General features: G+C 43.9%; 1 protein-coding gene across 3 annotated transcripts in view; it reads right to left on the bottom strand.

The window, feature by feature from the left end:
- The window catches only part of KCNIP4 (potassium voltage-gated channel interacting protein 4), a 383,464-nt gene that overhangs the window by 340,226 nt on the left and 26,154 nt on the right, over window positions 1-17,084 (bottom strand). Inside the window, exons 1-2 of one of the 3 annotated variants that reach the window (XM_083458477.1) lie at window positions 5,443-5,537; window positions 5,025-5,167 (exon numbers count right to left, since the gene is read on the bottom strand). The exons of the other annotated variants lie outside the window; for them this stretch is intronic. Coding sequence (XP_083314603.1) covers window positions 5,025-5,166 — 142 coding nt within the window. The 5' untranslated portion in view covers window position 5,167; window positions 5,443-5,537. Of the gene's footprint in view, window positions 1-5,024; window positions 5,168-5,442; window positions 5,538-17,084 lie in introns of those variants that run through there. 3 annotated transcript variants of the gene reach the window in all.

The following is a 17,084-nucleotide window of genomic DNA, read 5'->3' as shown; positions in this document are numbered from 1 at the left end:
TCTGAAAGGATCTTAACTGGCAGAGTGCCCCAAGGATGAGGCTAAAAACATCCAGTATCACAGGCATAGCTGTCAAGCGTCCCTTATTTGGCGGGAAAGTCCCTTATCCCAGCGCCATGTCCCGCTGCTGTCCCTTATTGATAAAAGGTAAAGGTAAAGATACCCCTGCCCGTACGGGCCAGTCTTGACAGACTCTAGGGTTGTGCGCCCATCTCACTCTAAGAGGCCAAGGGCCAGCGCTGTCCGAAGACACTTCCGGGTCACGTGGCCAGCGTGACATCGCTGCTCTGGCGAGCCAGAGCCGCACACAGAAACGCCGTTTACCTTCCCGCTAGTAAGCGGTCCCTATTTATCTACTTGCACCCGAGAGTGCTTTCGAACTGCTAGGTTGGCAGGCGCTGGGACCGAACAGCGGGAGCGCACCCCGCCGCGGGGATTCGAACCACCGACCTTTCGATCGGCAAGCCCTAGGCACTGAGGCTTTAACCCACAGCGCCACCCGCGTCCCTCCCTTATTGATAGATGTCCCTTAAATGTCCCTTAAATGATGTCCCTTAAATTTCAAAGGAAGCAGCTCCTCTCCCTCCCTCCCTGCCTGCCAGCCAGGGAGGAGGGAGGCTCCAACTGTGTTGCTTGGATGCGTTGCTCACCCAATAAGGAGTCTAAGAACGACTGGGGGGTGGAGCATGCATGCCTTGTGCCAATCAAATTGGCTGCATTGCCTGGGGACTCGCCTTTGCTCAGCACTTCCCAGCGGAGAGGTGACGGTGGTTTTCCTTGCTGCATCCCCTTTGCCGGGTTGCTGCGCTGTGGGAACCACTGCTTGAGGCTTCGTTTGGCTGCTGGCTGGGCTTTCTGCCTTTGGCTCAGAGGGGCTCAGAAGTTGAACATAGCTGTGCTCTGAAAATCCCTTATTTTGGCTGCTGATCCCTTATTTTCGAGGCTGCTGGTCCCTTATTTTCAAATCTGTAAGTTGACAGCTATGATCACAGGTTTCCTCACCACCACAAATTTAATTACTGTCTCCCCCCAATTGCTTCCAGGCAATAGTGTCTAAGCCCTTCAAATGAAAGGGTTAAGAATTTAATCATGCTTTTCAGTTTCCAGCTCTCTGTTCTTTTTAAAATAGAAGCGACAGATGCTGGCAATACTTAGCAGAGCAGTCAATCCTAGGGGTCAGGTCATCTTAAGAGGGGTTTTTTTAAACAATTGTTAATGATTAACTTATTTTGAACTGGAGGTTAAATCATCTAAATTTTGCTAGGAGTCAGGTGCTCACCTTGATTTTACCTATACGTACCTATTGTGCAACCCTATGTATCTTTAGTTGGAAGTAAGTTGTACTACTGTGTTCAATTGAGTTTCCAATGAGGTTATGAAAACTGTCAACACACACCTTGACTGTGAAGAAAATACTTGAGTTATTTCTAAATTTCGGTTGAGGGGATCTGGAAGTTTCTACCCAGTGGTGATATTTCAGACACCCAGATCCCAAGCTGTTTAGGACTTTAAAAGTTAAAACAAGCACCTTGATTGAACACCTTGATTGAGCCTGGAACAAACATGTAGATTTCATAAGATCAGAGTAATATATTCTGACCAACCAACTCCACCAATAATCTGATTACAGGTAGGTAGCCATGTCGGTCTGCCGTAGTCGAAACAAAATATATATATAAAAAATCCTTCCAGTAGCACCTTAGAGACCAACTAAGTTTGTTATTGGTATGAGCTTTTGTGTGCATGCACACTTCTTCAGATACCTTGCATGCACACGAAAGCTCATACCAATAACAAACTTAGTTAGTCTCTAAGGTGCTACTGGAAGGATTTTTTTTTATTTTGTTTCAATAATCTGATGACAGCATTGCATGCAATTTCAAGTTCCGAATGGTTTTCATGGGCAGCTGGAGGCAACTAGAGCATAATTTGCTGTCATAAGATCCAACATAAGACCAAAGAAAATGGTAGCTGGAGAATACCTGAGCCAACAAAAAAAGTGCCAGCTCAGAAACTACACACCTAATATAATAACCTCATTAGGCTGCGCATCTAATCTCAGAACACGAAACAAGAGTGTTTCCCCTTTATCTGGATTAAATTGCAGTTCTCATCCATCCAGTCCTTCAGAGCTGGCAAGACAAATGCTTCAGTTTTCCCACAGAATCCAAGGGAAGCAATTCACTCACCATTATACCTGTGCAAACCTGGTATAAATTGCTGTCAAACTGTAGCATCACACAAGACTGAGGTGGTAAACCTGTTTCTGGGATACACCCTTTCAAGCTGCTGCTGTTAACTCACATGACTACCTCTCCACACAAAAAAGTCCTCATACACAGGAAATTGGGACTTCAGGTAGTCTAGAATCATTCTCCCTGAAGCACTACCTTCCCAAATGCAGAGGGTATTTTTTAACACACATTTTTTATTTTATTTTTTTAAGCAAATACAAAGAGAAAAACCATTAAACACTTATCCAGCAGTACAGAAAACGATGTTTGTTTTATCCATTGTCTCTAGACATATGGCAGAATATTTCATTATGTGAGTCAACTATAGTCTGAAGTGGCGCAACCCAGAGAGCGAGTTTGCACCTCACTGTCTACTACTTCCGGTACCATAAAAAATAAATAAAAACATTATTATTATTATTATTATTATTATTATTATTATTATTATTATTACCCTGAGTACTACACTTTCACTGTTCAGTTCAGCATGAATTCTACAGACCTCACCTGGAGTACTGTGTCCAGTTCTGGGCACCACAGTTCAAGAAGGACACTGACAAACTGGAAAGTGTCCAGAGGAGGGCAACCAAAATGGCCAAAGGCCTGGAAACGATGCCTTATGAGGAACGGCTAAGGGAGCTGGGCATGTTTAGCCTGGAGAAGAGGAGGTTAAGGGGTGATATGATAGCCATGTTCAAATATATGAAAGGATGTCACATAGAGGAGGGAGAAAGGTTGTTTTCTGCTGCTCCAGAGAAGCGGACACGGAGCAATGGATCCAAACTACAAGAAAGAAGATTCCACCTAAACATTAGGGAGAACTTCCTGACAGTAAGAGCTGTTCGACAGTGGAATTTGCTGCCAAGGAGTGTGGTGGAGTCTCCTTCTTTGGAAGTCTTTAAGCAGAGGCTTGACAACCATATGTCAGGAGTGCTCTGATGGTGTTTCCTGCTTGGCAGGGGGTTGGACTCGATGGCCCTTGTGGTCTATTCCAACTCTATGATTCTATGATTCTACATTGAAAGATAGGTGGCAACGCACTGATGACTAGAAGCAAAAACTTGTGCCAAGTTCAAGGTTAACGTCAAAAAGATTTCTCATGGAAGTTGAAGAAATAAAGCCGACCAAGCAATGGATTCCTGGCTGGGTGGCTAGACCAGTAATCAGTTTTATTCTGGCCCACCTCTGGACTATATAAGAAGATAAGGATATGCAAGGGCAACCAGGGCTCCCCAGCCCAGCCCCCAAACAGCCACCCAGGGAGTGGCAGATGATGGGGAGAATGCAAACAGGCACTGTAGTGGCAGCATCAGAGGTGAGAACTCAGAATGAATGAATGAATCTTTATTTGCGTCAGCCATTGGCCATAGCAATAAAACAAACAATACGATATGCAAAGAATAGAAATAAAAAGTCAATCATATAAAATACATTTTAGGGTTTTGAATCAATAAGCAAATAGTGGATCTTATTCCGATTGCCCCAGCTAAAAACCTTGCTACCTTTGCTGTCACCTGCTCATCTTGATCTGCCAAGACAAAGGACACTGGGACAGTGACTGGGTGACCCGGAATGGACAATAAAAGAGGGGTGATAACCTCATTTCTCAAGTCTTTACAAAGAGTGCAAGCCAGAAGGGCATGCACCACCAATTCGGTGCTGCCATCTCCACAGGGACATAAGCGTTTTTGTGTGTGGAATCTGTTGGAATCATCTCTCAAGTGCAGCCGAGGGCAATACATTCAATCTTGCAAGAGTAAAAGCATGCCTATATTTTAGAATTGCTTGGTTATGCAGATAGGGTGCCAGAGGGTCAAAATGGGAAGGTTGGAAATAGTCATACCATGGGCAAAATTTCTTTTTTGTGGCCAGGTTGTTCAGACGCTCAATATCATTTAGGCACCGGCAAATTAGACTGTTTGCTTTACTAAAACCCAAAGCGAGTAGCTGTTGTGGTGATAAACCAGAAGAGTGAAGTTTTTGATAGACAATTTTAGTCCAGGCGCTCTTCTGACAATCTTGCAGAAGTCAAAGTGTTCTTACATGGATAGTGGCATCATGGCACTACGCATAATGCAACAGTGCTTTTTTGCCAAAGGAGCTTCCCATTAGTGAAACTAGGCCATGAGGTACTGTATTTTTCTGTCTATAGGACACCCCCATGTATAAGACGCCCCCTATTTGGGGGGACTCAGATTTAAGAAAATGGGGGGAGATGTATCCGTGTAATAAGACACCTCCCCTAATTTTTAACATTATTTTTTAGAGGGGGAAACCTAGTCTTATACATGGAAAAATACGGTATTATGCGAGGTCTCCTGTATTCCATCTCCAAAACCACACATACAGATATTCACATGTGCTCCTATGTTCTTTGTGTGGAATTTAGGCCCACCATTTCCCTACCTGCTGATGAATGGAAAATGCTGGCAAACTCCAGAGGCAGTGGCCTCTGACACAAAATGAAACAGGCAGGAGCGAATCCTAGCATGTACGGTACTGTACCACGTTATCGAAAAGCGATTGGCACAACTCAGAATATTACTAAAGGTATGTCAAAATACTTGTTGTATAAACTGAAGTTTTTCTCTGAACAGCCGCGGGTTAAACATGCCACGTGGCAGATTGTGTAATGCACCCAATCAATTGCCAGTGGTGGGGATGGTTCAAAAGATATTAAAAACAAAACAAAAAACCATTGTCAACACAGTTCTTTTGGTTACATCAATTCTTTCCCCAGGGAATGTGACCACTGCCTCTTTAACTAATACTGTCAATAAAAGAAAATACCTGTGGAACTTGAGCGCTTCAGGACAATCAGTTGTATCATTGAACAACAGTTTCTGCACATTTTCGTAAAAACGCCACCTTTCCTTCGGGGGTGGTGGAAGTCTTCAGTCCTCCACTTGGTCTCAGAGGCCAAAAACGCCATCCTAAACAATAACTTTAGGTGTTTTAACTTTTACTGGATAGAAGGAATCTTCAGATTTCTCAAAGTGCATCTTCAGCTACAAAGGCTCAATGAATCATTTAAACAGGTCTCTTTTTTAATTCACACCCTTTGGACTCAAAGTTCATACTTTACATGATAATCATTTAGCCCATCCTTTATACAGGAATCCAATCACACTGCATATTTATAGAGAACCCAAATCATATTTTCATCCCATTTACATCTCAGGATTATAAACAAATCTTTATTCCTTACCTTGATCGGTTGTTTAGGCAAATGAAATTGTAATTTAGTCTTATTATCCTTTCTATTTTAGAGATTTCCCTTCTCCGAGATTTCTGTTCTAAAAGAGTGTTGCACCCTTCTAGCTGGTTACTGGAAGACAGCTGTTGTGCCTGTGAGGAAATGAATAATACCACTAAGAATGCCTTAATTCCACTGTCACTCAAATGCAGAAAAGCGGTTTAAATTACTTGTAACATAGTGATTTCTCTCTTTCTTATGCTTTGCTGCTTTGGTAGTTTACCAGGGGGAAAGATTACGAGTACCTAAAAGGTCAGGTGTGAAAATCTAGTGTGAACTCTCCTATCTGATGCCTAAATCATATTTTATCTTATGCCAAGGTCAGAGTGGCTATATTCTATTGCATGACACTCCTCCCCAGTACCAGATATAGCTGCTCTCCAGCAGTTCATCGACTTATTTCACTGTGGCCAGATGCAGAATTATTTTAACAGTGTGGGTTTTTTTAGAAAGAGACGTCAAAAACTGAGCACATATTTTTTCGGCTTATTTTGATATTCAGTAACTAGCAACTAATTAAGGTTCTGAGTTGGTCCCCTGAGGCTCAGACCCTGGAACTCAGGAGGTGAAGCCTTGGAGCTAAGGGACAGTGACTCATAGGTCAAGTGAGTCCAGCCCAGTGGCCAAGCTACTAGCAATAGCAGAAAATAGCTGTGCTGAAATCTTTGTCTGTTCCCTTGAGGCCCCAAGAAGGCAGCTAAGAATCAGAAACTTAGTCAAAACTAGGCATCATTGTGCTTAGTTAAGAAGGATAGATGGCACCTGTTTGCCCAGCCCAAAGATGCATCGGCAAAAGACATCAATGCAGCCTGTGCAGTCCACCTCTTTCCCCTAGGGCTGGGTGTCCATCAATATGCGGACGATACCCAGCTCTACCTCTCTTTTAAATCAGAACCAGCGAAGGCAGTGAATGTCCAGTGTGAGTGTCTGGAGGCGTTTGGAGGATGGATGGCGGCTAACAGACTGAGGTTGAATCTTGACAAGACAGAAGTACTGTTTTGGGGGGACAGGGGGTGGACGGGTGTGGAGGACTTTCTGGTCCTGGGATGGGGGAATTGTGCCCCTGAAGGACTAGGTATGCAGCCTGGGGGGACATTTTGGACAGCTGTCCATGGAAGCGCAGGTCAATTCTGTTATGTACTGAATTTCTCACCCTGGGCCAGCAGGGGGATACTGTAGATACTTATGCAAATGAAGGATCAAAAAGTGACGTTCAGTGATTGGATAGTTTGTATGCAAATGAAGGATCGAAAAGTGACGTTCAGTGATTGGATAGTTTTAGAAAATGGCAACAGTTACATTGTTCTGGAGCTCTATATAAGCAGGCTGACTGAGCTCCTCAGTTTAGTTCTGTTCCAGCTTACAAATAAAGAGCTGCTTTGGAAGAATCGCTGTGTCGTCTGATATGTTCGCCCACAACTTAAAAAATTCTGTGTCTAGGGCAGCTGTCTACCAGCTCCATCTGGTACACAAGCTGAGACCCTATCTGCCTGCGGACTGTCTCGCCAGAGTGGTGCATACTCTGTTATCTCCCTCTTGGACTACTGCAATGCGCTCTACGTGGGGTTACTTTTGAAGGTGACCTGGAAACTACAACTAATCCAGAATGCAGCAGCTAGACTGGTGACTGGGAGTGGCTGTCAAGACTATATAACACCGGTCCTGAAAGACCTTCATTGGCTCCCAGTATGTTTCTGAGCACAATTCAAAGTTTTGGTGTTGACCTTTAAAGCCCTAAATGGCTTCGGCCCAGTATACCTGAAGAAGCGTCTCCACCCCCATCGTTCAGCCTGGACACTGAGGTCCAGCTCTGAGTGCCGTTTGGTGGTTCGCTCCCTGTGAGAAGGGAGGTTACAGGGAACCGGGCAGAGGGCCTTCTCGATAGTAGCCCCTGCCCTGTGGAACGCCCTTCCATCAGATGTTAAGGAAATAAACAACTATCTGACTTTTAGAAGACACCTGAAAGCAGCTTTGTTTAGGGAAGTTTTTAATGCCTGATCATTTATCATGATTCTGTTGGGAGCTGCAGAGTGGCTGGGGAAACCCAGGAGCGTCTCCACCCCCATCGTTCTGCCCAGACACTGAGGTCCAGCTCCGAGGGCCTCACTGCGAGAGGCCAAGTTACAGGGAACCAGGCAGAGGGCCTTCTCGGTAGCGGCGCCCGCCCTGTGGAATGCCCTCCCACCAGATGTCAAAGCGATAAACAACTACCTGACATTCAGAAGACATCTGAAGGCAGCCCTGTTCAGGGAAGTTTTTAATATGTGACATTTTAGTATATTTTTCATCTTTGTGGGAAGCCGCCCAGAGTGGCTGGGGAAACCCAGCCAGATGGGCGGGGTACCAATAATAAATTATTATTATTATTATTATTATTATTATTATTATTATTATCCCAGCCAGATGGGTGGGGTATAAATAATAAATTTAATAATAATAATAATAATAACTTCCCTAGTATCACAGGCACAAATAGCAAGTGTTGTACAGCAGCTGTGCATATTATGAAGCTATGAAATCACACCACCATAGATGCATTCATTGTTCTCAAAGTGCAACAGCCCATTCTGCTGTAAATTCCAGAGTAAAGTTGCTTATACAGCCAACATTCACTCCCCTTTGCTGATTGAAAGTGTGCAAGGTGTCCTTTTGAAGTTGTTTATGGTCCTTAACATTGTAAGGCTAGGGTTGCAATATTTCAAAAAGTGAAAATCTGGACACAAGAGTTGTTGAGTTTAGCTTTTTTGTTATTGTGGAGCTTTTCTTAAGGGGGAGGGGCCTGGGAGTTGTTGAGCTTTCTGCCCAGATGTTTCAGATGTTTCTGCAGGACACTGTTTCTGACTGCCATATTCCGGCTATGTCCAGCAACGCTATGTAAGATCTTGCCATTCCTCCTTTGCAACAGGCTTTCTTACCATCAAACGATCAACCTCTTCCTCTCTTCCCCACCCAAGTCATCAGAGTACCTAAGTCACTGCCATCCCGTGGACCTTTATGATGTCAGCATGCCCAGCTGTGACATCGGAACAGCTCAGCCATTCACGGTCAGGCAACATGTTTGTTCATAAAGCATTGTTCCTAAAGCTTATGACGGCACTGTTTTCAGGGGGAAAAACCAAATCCAATTTGTTTAGGAAGATAGTGTGATCATAGCACACATTTCCATGTTCACTATTATGCCTTTCACACACACACACACACACACACACACGTGTGTGTGTCACTGATAGCTTTAGGCAGCTCATCTCTCTCACATGAAGATTTAATGCCAAATCTATACAAGCAGCAGATCGTGAGATAAAATCTGCTGCTGAATTATTTCGCTTCAGAAGAACTGCAATGTTTGGGTCCACCCCCCACCCCCCAATATCATAAAAATAGTATTAATATGACACAGGGAAAAATAGAATGTCAAGCAGATAGGCTAGAACACTTCCTGACATGCTTTATTTATTATTATTTCCAGGGGGTTGAGATACACACACACACACACACACACAATTTCAATCATGTGATCTGTAACCTGCAATCTGAAATAGGACAACCCAGAAACAATTTCAATGCATTTTCTAGTCTTTCTATACACAGGGCTTTAGCAATTGTAAAGGTAATTTTTTGGGGAGAGGAAATCTTTCTGATTTTGTCATCACAACTGTCAGGACAATAGGTCTTGTGAGGCAGTTATTTTTGCACATGATTTCCAGCAGATTTGTTTTTCAGTAGAAAGTTCCTGGGTAATCCTGTGTCACAGGATATGAAATCAAGACTCAAAGCATATGACGCCAAACCTTCCCAAAGGATCATTTGTTCCTGCATTAAAAGATCAGATTGTTGAGTTTGCTGAATAATTGAAGCCATATTTAATGGAATAATCAGCAGTTTTAAAAAAGTTCCAATTCCCTATCATTCTTTTCATTACTTTGGGCAATATACTGGATCCAATTAGCCAAGTGCTTTTCAAAACACAGCTGGTGTTCGGCAATCCACAGCTTATGTTTTTGAAGTTATTGCTGAGAAAGTAATCACAAATACTACCAAAAAATGACAATAATGGCACTTTGGGTGCTCAAGTCTAATGTCCTGCAGACTAATGAGCAGCTAAGCGTGTTCTGCTACAACCCCTTAAAAGCTTCCAGAGTTTTGTTTGAAGTATCAGTGATATTAACAGAATGTGGCCTTGAGAGGACACCAGACATTTGTAATAAAGATGCAAATGCCTTTTTCAGAAAGCAGACTTTTGCAACACTTATTGAAAAAGACAATGGGCAGCACAATTCTATCTGGGTTCACTCAGAAGTAAGCCCTGCTGTGTTCAAAATAGGACTTACTCCCTGGGAAGTTTGCACAGGATTGCAGCCCTAGCAAGAAATACCACTTCAGCATGATTTTCTTAAGGTACATTGCATTTATTTATTTTTAAGTTTCATAAATTGTCTCTCATCACAAAACTGCATTCCTTTTTTATCCCTGTGTTCCAACGGGGGGTGGGAATCATTCTGCTTCTATGATTATGTCCATGAATTTCAGAAAGCAAGCCATCATTCTTTTTAAAAAATATTTCTTTATTTATTCTTAATAAATGATTCATAAAATGAAAATAAAATAAATTAACATATACTAATACAAAAAATAAATAAATACATATACCTCCTACACTACAAACACAAACCCCACATACCCACCACTACTCAACTTCCTTTGGTTCAAATTTGAATATTGTCATTGCATTCCTTGGATAATGCGTCTCTTATAATCCTTTCTAAATATTGTTTCCCCTTTATACTTTACATACTTATACTTATACTTTACATACTTAATCCATGCATATCATACTCTTTTCAGAGCAGTGTTTTTCCATATATTCCCATTCCCATTCCCATTCTAATCTAATATCTAATCTAATCTTATCTTTTCCATATATTGCCATTCTAATCTTAAATTTTGATTTGTCTGATGCCTTGTGGCTACGGTTAACCTTGCCAGCTATCATTCTATTGCAGCAAAACCATCAATAAGCTGGGGCACATTTCTTGGGACATGGGCTTTTGCGAACCAGTTTAATGCATGAAATGGTCTTCTGACTCAATATAGTAAAGGAAAAGGGACCCCTGACCATTAGGTCCATTCATGACCAACTCTGGGGTTGCGGCGCTCATCTCGCTTTATTGGCCAAGGGAGCCGGCGTACAGCTTCCGGGTCATGTGGCCAGCATGATGAAGCCGCTTCTGGCGAACCAGAGCAGCGCACAGAAACGCCGTTTACCTTCCCGCCAGAGCGGTACCTATTTATCTACTTGCACTTTGACGTGCTTTCGAACTGCTAGGTTGGCAGGAGCAGGGACCGAGCAATGGGAGCTCGCCCCGTCACGGGGATTCGAACCACTGACCTTCTGATCAGCAAGTCCTAGGCTCTGTGGTTTAACTCACAGTGCCACCCATGTCCCCTGACTCAATACAGTACATGTGGATAAAAAAAAGTAGTAGCAGCTTGGGCTTCATGGACTGACTGGCTTGGTGAAAGCGTTTTACCTTCCCGCCATTTACCTTCCCGCCAGAGCACTACCTATTTATCTACTTGCTTTCGAACTTTGACGTGCTTTCGAACTGCTAGGTTTGCAGGAGCAGGGACCGAGCAATGGGAGCTCACTCCGTTGCGGGGATTTGAACTGCCGACCTTCTGATCAGCAAGCCCTAGGCTCTGTGGTTTAACCCACAGCGCCACCTACATCTCTGTTTTACTGCTGTATCAGAGCAAACAGCAATCTGCAGGAAACCTGATTGCAATCTCCTCTTATTTAGTGGCAAAATGCAGGTTTTCCTGGGGAGAGCTCCAGGGCAAAAGAACAAAAACCACTACTAACCTCTGACAAGTAGCTTTAAAGCCTGAACCTGTGCCTAGAAATGATGGACATCAGGAAGTCCAGATGAGCCCTTATGACTTTCATAAAGGCTGATATTATTTGGTTAGAATTCTGCCTTATTTGAAGGTTCCAGTATCTTAAAAAGCAGAGACATCACCTTGCCAACAAAGGTCCGGATAGTTAAAGCTATGGTTTTCCCAGTAGTGATGTATGGAAGTAAGAGCTGGACCATATAGAAGGCTGATCGCCCAAGAATTGATGCTTTTGAATAATGGTGCTGGAGGAGACTCTTGAGAGTCCCATGGACTGCAAGAAGATCAAACCGCTCCATTCTGAAGGAAATCAGCCCTGAGTGCTCACTGGAAGGACAGATCCTGAAGCTGAGGCTCCAATACTTTGGCCACCTCATGAGAAGAGAAGACTCCCTGGAAAAGACCCTGATGTTGGGAAAGATGGAGGGCACAAGGAGAAGGGGACGACACAGGACGAGATCGTTGGACAGTATTCTCAAAGCTACCAGCATGAGTTTACCCAAACTGCGGGAGGCAGTGGAAGACAGGAGTGCCTGGTGTGCTCTGGTCCATGGGGTCACGAAGAGTCAGACACGACTAAACGACTAAACAACAACAAAAAGGATAGTCCTTTGTTCCAACTCTGTATACCTGCACGAAAAGAGAACTTTATGTTTCTTAATATTAATTGCTGACAACTAGCGCATAAAAATCAAAGTGGACTTCATTGTGGCCATTGATTTCTTTCACTCTCAATCCACTGTTTTACTTTAAAAGTTGTACATTAAACAACACAGATTCAATTCCTGTAACCTTTTTGAACTGGCAAAGCAATTATCTAGCAACTGCAAGCTTCAATCACGCTTCCCCAGCGCAAGATAAAGAGCCAACAGTCATTTCAAAGCTGACATTCCCCCCCCCCCAAAAAAAACAGCTATGTCTCTTATTGTGGTTTTCTTATTTTGTAATGTGGTATTGTTGCTTTTAAACAGTTTTCTGACTGGTTTGGAGCCAGTCAGGGCCTCTTTGGTGAGTAAAGTGCTATTCCTCTCCATCAGAGGAAGATTTAGAGTTTGCCACTGTTCAGATGAACTGACAAGCTGTGGACAGCTGACAATGGAACCCAAGTAGGAGAGAGGAAGCAGGGTTAGTGTTATCATGATTTAGTGTTGGGTCCAAACATGGCCTGTTGATATAGTGAATTTTTGAAAGAAGAGAAGAAGAAGAGTTTGGATTTGATATCCGGCTTTACCACTACCCGAAGGAGTCTCAAAGCGGCTAACATTCTCCTTTCCCTTCCTCCCCCACAACAAACACTCTGTGAGGTGAGTGGGCCTGAGAGACTTCAGAGAAGTGTGACTGGCCCAAGGTCACCCAGCAGCTGCATGTGGAGGAGCAGAGACGCGAACCCGGTTCCTCAGATTACGAGTCCACCGCTCTTAACCACTACACCACACTGGCTCTCCAGTGTTAGCTTCCTGAAGCCAGAATTAAGAGTATCTGACCTTGCAGATCTGAATCGCGCTGCTATATATTATGTTTCTTCATTTCTGAATTACCGTAATTTTTGCTCTATAAGACTCACTTTTTCCTTCCTAAAAAGTAAGGGGAAATATGTGTGCGTCTTATGGAGCGAATGCAGGCTGCACAGCTATCACAGAAGCCAGAACAGCAAGAGGAATTGCTGCTTTCACTGCGCAGCGATCCCTCTTGCTGTTCTGGCTTCTGAGATTCAGAATTTTTTCTTTTCTTGTTTTCCTCCTCCAAAAACTAGGTGCATCTTGTGGTCTGGTGCGTCTTATAGAGCGAAAAATACAGTACTTTCTATGAAGCATCTCAAAGGGATTTCACTACAGTGGTACATCGGGTTACATACGCTTCAGGTTACAGACTCCGCTAACCCAGAAATAGTGATTCAGGTTAAGAACTTTGCTTCAGGATGAGAACAGAAATCGTGCGGCAGCAGCGGGAGGCCCTATTAGCTAAAGTGGTGCGTCAGGTTAAGAACAGTTTCAGGTTAAGTATGGACCTCTGGAACAAATTAAGTACTTAACCTGAGGTACCACTCTATACCATAAAACAATTGCATAAATAAGTCTATTTTAAATCCAATACAGATACCAACTGATAGACAGATATAACCACTAAGCATGTAACTCAGAATAGACCAGTTCTGGACCACATGCATTTAACAAACTTCAACTTTGTCCTCCTCACCCAGCATTATGGCAGATCTAGCTAAGGACTGCAAGAATTTAAAGTGTTAGTCTCTGGCCCAATGCTTTTTCAATTCTTGGGTCAGCAAGAATGGCTGACCTGATTTTGCTCAACCCACTACAGCTAATCAGGGAGAAGCTAGGCTTGCAAAATGTCCTCTGATGAGTGCAAGCTTCATAAATGCTATAGGGGGAAAAATGAGAAAAGATCAGATGATTTCCATTTAAATGTGTCTGTCTCAGCTGGATCAGCCAGAGATATTTGATTACTGGCAGTTGGAAACAGAAGAGTCATGGCAAGCTTTTAGATTAGAGTAATTACAATGGTTAATTACAAAGGTCAGCATTTCAATAGACTAAATGGTAGTTTTTATGTCTGCACCACTTCAGAAATGTTCACACTCACCGTCACTAAGACCAAAGATTTCTTCTTGTATACAGTGGTACCTCGGGTTACATACGCTTCAGGTTACATACGCTTCAGGTTACAGACTCCGCTAACCCAGAAATAGTGCTTCAGGTTAAGAACTTTGCTTCAGGATGAGAACAGAAATCACACAGCGGCAGCAGCAGGCCCCATTAGCTAAAGTGGTGCTTCAGGTTAAGAACAGTTTCAGGTTGAGAACGGACCTCCGGAACAAATTAAGTACTTAACCCAAGGTACCACTGTAATACAAATACAATGAATATCTAAGGAAATAATTCACACCAGTTTGAAAGAACAACAGTGTGGGACACATGAGAATGAGTGCAGAATCCACTTGGGAAATAAAACAAATACATCACCCTGCTCAGAGACCCACAAATACAGTCACCAGTTTTATTCAGATTTTGTATAATTTTATTCAGGTACGTGTGTTTCTTTTAACGCATGTTAAAACTGGTACGAAATTTTAAAAGGGATTGCTGTGATTTGCCAGAGAAACTCAGAATTTTAAGTCTGTTTACATCCAACACCCCAACAGCAAGTGGCCACTGTGCTTTTCTGTACAACTAAGTTATAAAGGCAGTATTCAGCTCAGATCTCAAGGAGCAGTCCAGGTTCTTGATGGTTGTAAGTCTCTTAAAGGCATCAGTTTCCAGCAGGAAAACTATTAATTTAAGACATAAGGTTCACAGGGCAGATTGCTTTGAGTTAAGTAATAATAATAATAATAATAATAATAACAACAACAATAATTTATACCTCGCCCACCCCAGCCAGAGCCGGGCTCAGGGCGGCTAACACCATTAAAATTACAGTAAAAACATAAGGGGGGGGGGACCCAATTTAAAATGCAATTTAAAATGCAGCCTCATTTTAAAAGTAGCCCGTAGATCAAAACCATAAGGGGAGGGAAACATAAGGGTCAGACTGAGTCCAAACCAAAGGCCAGGCGGAACAGCTCTGTCTTTCAAGCCCTGCGGAAAGATGTCAAGTCCCGCAGGGCCCTGGTCTCTTGTGACAGACTGTTCCACCAAGTCAGGGCCAGTACTGAAAAGGCCCTGGCCCCAGTTGAGACCAATCTAACCACCTTGTGACTTGGAACCTCCAAAATGTTGTCATTTGTGGACCTTAAGGTCCTCCACGGGGCATACCAGGAGAGGCGTTCCCATAGGTACGTGGGGCTTTTAAGGTCAAAACCAGCACCTTAAACCTGACCCTGTACTCCACTGTGAGCCAGTGCAATTGATAAAGCACTGGATGAATGTGATCCCATGGCAAGGACCCCGTAAGGAGACTCGCCGCGGCATTCTACACCAGCTGGAATTTCTGGGTCAGCTTCAAGGCTAGCCCCGCGTAGAGCGTGTTACAATAATCAAGTCTGGAGGTGACCGTCGCAGGGATCACTGTGGCCAGATCAGGGTGAGAAAGTTAAGGGACCAAGCTAAACCAATATTTTAAATCAGTAAAAAAATATTTGTTTCCCAATGAGACTTCGTCACATACTTCATTGTGCAAATCTGACAATTTGTACTCCCAGGGTCCAACAGTGACCAGTGGCGTAGCGTGGGTTGTCAGCACCCGGGGCAAGGCAAGCAATTTGCGCCCCCCCCCCCAACTGCACTGTCCCTCCCCCAGATAGTCCCTCGCTCTCTCTCCGCACCGCACCGCATGCCTGGCACCCTCCCCTCCACAGTGGGTGGCGACCCGGCGGCTCGGATCAGATTCGCACAGCCAGCACTGCAGTGAGAGAGAGTGAGTGAGCCAGGTAAGGGCAGAGAGCTGCGAGTGCGAGCGCCCCCCCCCCCCCCCGATGTTGCTGTTGGCTTTTCGCAGTATAGTAGCGCAGAGAGCTTGCTGGGGAGAGCTTGCATTAAAAAGAAGGGACTCAAAAATAACTTAAACAAGGTTTAATAAGAAAAACAAAAACTCCTTAAATACTAAATACAAACAAACAAACACGACCCAACCACCAACCCATCCCCAGGGGAAAAATGGCAGAGCTAGGTGCTGCTCCTTATATACTGTGGCCAATTCCCAACACAGCTTAATCAATGCAACTCAGCAGCACCTGCTATGTCCCACAGCTGCAAAGCTGGATCTCGTTAGTCTGCTCTGGCCCTTGCTTTGGCCCCTTAAAGGTATACACATTGGGTGAAACAATGATGAACCTTTAGATTTAAAGAAACAGTTCAACAGTTGCGCCCGGTGCGGCCGCCCCCCCTGCACCCCCCACGCTATGCCACTGACAGTGACTAGTACAGCAAGCTGGAAGACACACTTTCCCTGGCTAAGCTAGGCTCGTAGCTCCAATCCACTGAACAGGAAAGAGCCCACTGTACCAGATGCCACAGCACAAGGACCCAGACTTCGAGGCCTAGAACGTGTACAGAGGAGGGCAACCAAAATGGTCAAAGGCCTGGAAACAATGCCTTATGAGGATCGGCTAAGGGAGCTGGGCATGTTTAGCCTGGAGAAGAGGAGGTTAAGGGGTGATATGATAGCCATGTTCAAATATATAAAAGGATGTCACATAGAGGAGGGAGAAAGGTTGTTTTCTGCTGCTCCAGAGAAGCGGACACGGAGCAATGGATACAAACTACAAGAAAGAAGATTCCACCTAAACATTAGGAAGAACTTCCTGACAGTAAGAGCTGTTCGACAGTGGAATTTGCTGCCAAGGAGTGTGGTGGAGTCTCCTTCTTTGGAGGTCTTTAAGCAGAGGCTTGACAACCATATGTCAGGAGTGCTCTGATGGTGTTTCCTGCTTGGCAGGGGGTTGGACTCGATGACCCTTGTGGTCTCTTCCAACTCTATGATTCTATGATTCTATGATTCTATGCCTCATGGACATTCTCTGAATAACTGAGAATGAACAGAATCATAGAATTGTAAATATGGAAGGGGACAGTTAAAAGCAGTTCAGCAGTGAAACAGGCCAATTCTCTGCAATGCAGAAATCTCATCTAAATCATCCATAACAGAAGGACATCCAATGTCTGCTTAAAAACCTCCAACGAAGGAGAGTCCACCACCCACCTGAGGGAGTCTGTTTCACTGAGAGGTGGCCCTTTAAGATGCTC

Source organism: Podarcis tiliguerta (genome assembly GCF_965153285.1).
Source record: "Podarcis tiliguerta genome assembly, chromosome: 9".
NCBI lineage: Eukaryota > Metazoa > Chordata > Lepidosauria > Squamata > Lacertidae > Podarcis > Podarcis tiliguerta.
Note: the sequence above shows the minus strand (reverse complement) of the source record. Positions and strands in the feature narration are given on the sequence as shown.